The 3,858-nt window shown below is 37.0% G+C and overlaps 1 protein-coding gene across 1 annotated transcript; it reads left to right on the top strand.

Moving 5' to 3' along the window:
- Positions 1–259: 259 nt before the first annotated feature.
- On the top strand, positions 260–3,031 carry LOC142525483 (homocysteine S-methyltransferase 1-like). The gene is made up of 7 exons (XM_075629796.1): positions 260–585; positions 1,436–1,492; positions 1,600–1,799; positions 2,035–2,164; positions 2,364–2,567; positions 2,638–2,709; positions 2,796–3,031. Exons 1-7 carry the CDS (start codon positions 421–423, stop codon positions 2,934–2,936), a joined length of 969 nt encoding a protein of 322 aa, XP_075485911.1. The 5' UTR covers positions 260–420; the 3' UTR covers positions 2,937–3,031.
- The last annotated feature ends 827 nt before the right edge of the window (positions 3,032–3,858 follow it).

Raw genomic sequence — 3,858 nt, 5'->3', positions numbered from 1 at the left:
ATATATGAAGTTTGACAATATTTAGAAGACCGTAATCACATGAAGATAAATATATAATACTAAAAATTCAATTTTCAAAAATAGAAAGAAAAAAAAATAAACAGCATTCTTTCAGGGAAAAAAATGAAAAAAATAATGAAGAATTGGGATGGAAAAGTAGGTAAGATTTAGCTTGACAAGTAAAATTACCAAACAACAGCGTAGAATACAGCGAAGTTTGTAAATAAACCCCAAGTTAAGCCAAGTAAGAACCTTGAATTAGAATCCGTCCACGTTCACACGTTAGTGCCAGTCAGCAGATTCCAGGCGAACGGATACCTTAAATAATCCGAAACGCGCATACAGAATCGACGTGCCTCTTTGTTCTTTCTTCCTTCGAAACTCCTTATTCGGGAAAGCCTCTCTGTTGCTTTGAATAACATGGGGAGAGAGAGTAATGCACTGGAGGATCTGATAGAGAAGGCCGGTGGTTGCGCCGTCGTAGACGGCGGTTTTGCCACCCAGCTTGAGAGATACGGCGCCTCCATTAACGACCCTCTCTGGAGCGCCCTCTGCCTGATCAAAGACCCCGATCTCATCAAACGGGTATTAAATTATTACGCGTTTTGTTTGTCATCACAGGATCGAGATTTTGATTAACGTTGCACTTGTAGATAACCTTCGATTTACAAAATTTTTTGTACGTAAATTAATGAAAATGGGTTATTTTGTGAATGAGATTTTAGCCTTTGGGTCAGATTGGTGGAAATGTTGGATTTTTGTTTTTCTTTTGAAAAAATGAATTCCATGAAGAATGTATAAAAGTCAAATTAATTAAGAATTTGTTCGAATGACTTATATGTGAGAATCTGGGGTCCTTGCAAAGCTCTCTCTCGACGTACCATGTTAACTAACACGAAGGTTGGTTTGATCACTGCTGAGCTTCAACTTCCATTTATAAAACTATATATATATATATATATATATATGCCTTCGTGATTAAAATATCGAACCTTCTTTTCTTCATAATACATTATATTATATTTCTATAGTACTTTATTTTGAAATCAACCATAAAGTAACTCAATGAACTCAAATTTCAAAATTTTATGTATCTCCCATGAACTTATTTTTTTAAAGAAAATATAGATAACGTTTAATATTCGACCTTTTGAAAACATAAACATAAATTTTGCATTCTTGCTTCCATTTGTTCGATGGTTACCCTTGGACTCATTGCCATGACGGAACGTCCAAGCCACCATATGCATTTTCAAACGTGGTGCCCGTATTTTCTTTTTCATGCACTCTGTATCTCAAATGTATGTGGTCCTTTGGGACGATACCCCAAAAGTAACATTATCAGAATCAGATTTGTTTAAAGATTATTTTTCAAGTTGAAATTTGACGAAGGAGGCGGAATAGTTATCCGTGTTTAAAAAATGGGGTACTGCAGGTACATTTGGAGTACTTGGAAGCTGGTGCGGATATATTGGTAACTTCATCATATCAGGTCCACACCATTATTGTCTTCTTATTGGATTTTTACAGCCATTAAAATGGTTTAGTTTTGTAAGTTTAATTGAAACTGAAGTTTTGATTTACCTTGTGAATGAACAGGCAACTCTACCAGGATTTCTATCCAAGGGATTGTCCATGGAGGAAGCCGAATCATTGCTTACCAAAAGCGTGAGCATTGCTGTCGAAGCCCGTGATAAGTTCTGGTTCTCCGGAAAATCTGGAGACAATTACAGCAGGGCATTGGTTGCCGCATCCATCGGAAGCTATGGTGCGTATCTTTCAGATGGTTCGGAGTACAGGTGAGTAGAATGTTTGCTCAAATAACTGATGATCTTGTTTCCTAATGTCCGACCAAGTTGAACGTGGTGCTCTTGTTGGATATTAGTTTCGGGCAATGATGTCTTGGTCTCTTGTTCACACATGCTGAGCATGATAAAGTATTAAAAAAACTATTTTCCATGTCTCCCCTAGTGAACTTAAGTTTTCACGGCAAATGGCTTTCAACGACTTTAATGCATAACACTACGAATGCAGTGGGAATTATGGACCTCATGTAACTTTGGAGAAATTAAAGGATTTCCATCGCCGTAGGCTGCAAGTTCTTGTGGCAGCAGGGCCAGATTTGCTTGCTTTTGAGACCATTCCAAACAAACTAGAGGCTCAGGTACTCTTTCACATTTTTAGAATGCCATGGAAAATTTCTTGACATTTCCATGCATTGCAAACTATGTTTTCGAACAAAATAATTGTGAACATTGCTGTCAGTTTAAGCTGGTTGCGGAAATTGACGACAATTTGAGTTGAAGTAGGCGGTAAGTTATGTCTTGTGATTAAAATTTAATGATCTGAGATATTACTGGCAGGCTTGTGTCGAGTTGCTCGATGAAGAAAAGGTCGAGATCCCATCTTGGATTTGTTTCAGTTCAGTCGATGGCGAAAATGCTCCCTCGGGAGAAAGCTTTGAGGAGTGCCTTGACATAATCAACAAAAGTAGCAGAGTTGTTGCAGTTGGAATAAACTGTGCACCACCTCATTTTGTTCTTACACTTGTACAGAAATTCAAAGAGGTAATTGAAAATTTAATGGTTACAAAATTGATTTATGATCAATTTTTTGATGAAAATGTACAATGTGCAGTGGACTAGGAAGGCCATAGTTGTGTACCCAAACAGTGGTGAGATATGGGATGGCGTGGCTAAAAAATGGCGGGTGAGTTCGAAACTTTAGCTCATATGATCCATCACTACTTGTATTATTTGATCTTGAAACCTGATCTTTGTACCCGAAATTTTCAGCCATCCAAGTGTTTTGATGATGAAAAATTCGAGATCTTTGCATCACAATGGCGGGATGCGGGTGCGAAACTCATAGGAGGCTGCTGTAGGACTACGCCTGGTACTATTCGCGCCGTTTCTAAAGTTTTGAAGAAGAGATGAGAAGAGGAATTTTAGAAGTATAAAGGTTGTGTTGTAGTTCCAATGCTAGTTTATGGCTTGTATTGTTTATTGATTAACGTGTTCTAAAAATTGTCCCATTTATCTTACACAGGAAAAGGGTAAGGGCTTAATTCATTAATATAAACATAGTCATTACAACACAAGTTATGCTAAGAGAACACGATGGTTTGGTACTCATCCACGGCTTCGAGGATCAGCGTCGAGTAAGGTCATATGATCCCCAAGATCCAGCACTATACTCGTTTGCGGAGCCATCAATTCGATACTATCCGGGCTAAATTTAACAAAACACAAAATATTTCATGTCAATTAACTTCGTAGCAATGTGATATTCTGAGATAAAATCTTAATTTTATTGGCACAATCTTTCTTTTTCTATTTGTTGTTGTTGATGACTGGCTACTTCATCGAAAATATCGAGCTTTTGGTGTGGTCTACTTATTTAAAAGTACAGATATATATATATTTTTTAATAAAGCTCACATTTTGAAAATAATCATTTGATTAAATTGTTTGCATGCATCCCTACTTAAAATATTTTTTTAAAAAATAATCATAAGTAATTGCCAATAAAAATTTAACGGAACATAATTGAGTAAAAATCTTAACATCCAACAGTGAAATAAATCGGCATATAAAAGTACTCATATCCTCTCAACATCATAAAATCATAAATGTGCGGAAAACATGCGGTCCTCGGGTAGTGTCGCCCCACCAGGTCTGCCTACTCAGAGTTCTGCACCTCCAGTCCTCTCGATATCATACTCACCTGCATCAGACACGCCTAGTGAGTCTAAAGACTCAACACGCCTGTACTAGAAATAACAAGTACATATACATAGCACACAGCAGTGAAAAATACCATACTCGACATACCTTTCATTAACTTTAAAAGCGTAAT

Source organism: Primulina tabacum, chromosome 14 (assembly GCF_025594145.1).
Source record: "Primulina tabacum isolate GXHZ01 chromosome 14, ASM2559414v2, whole genome shotgun sequence".
Classification (NCBI taxonomy): domain Eukaryota; kingdom Viridiplantae; phylum Streptophyta; class Magnoliopsida; order Lamiales; family Gesneriaceae; genus Primulina; species Primulina tabacum.
Note: the sequence above shows the minus strand (reverse complement) of the source record. Positions and strands in the feature narration are given on the sequence as shown.

What these genes read in the sequence shown, in the direction of transcription:
- LOC142525483 (XM_075629796.1), top strand. Translation starts at nt 421, where the DNA reads ATGGGGAGAGAGAGTAATGCACTGGAGGATCTGATAGAGAAGGCCGGT. An exon ending in TTGTACAGAAATTCAAAGAG is followed by an intron (nt 2,568 to 2,637) that starts GTAATTGAAAAT and finishes TACAATGTGCAG; the next exon opens with TGGACTAGGAAGGCCATAGT. An exon ending in GCGTGGCTAAAAAATGGCGG is followed by an intron (nt 2,710 to 2,795) that starts GTGAGTTCGAAA and finishes CGAAATTTTCAG; the next exon opens with CCATCCAAGTGTTTTGATGA.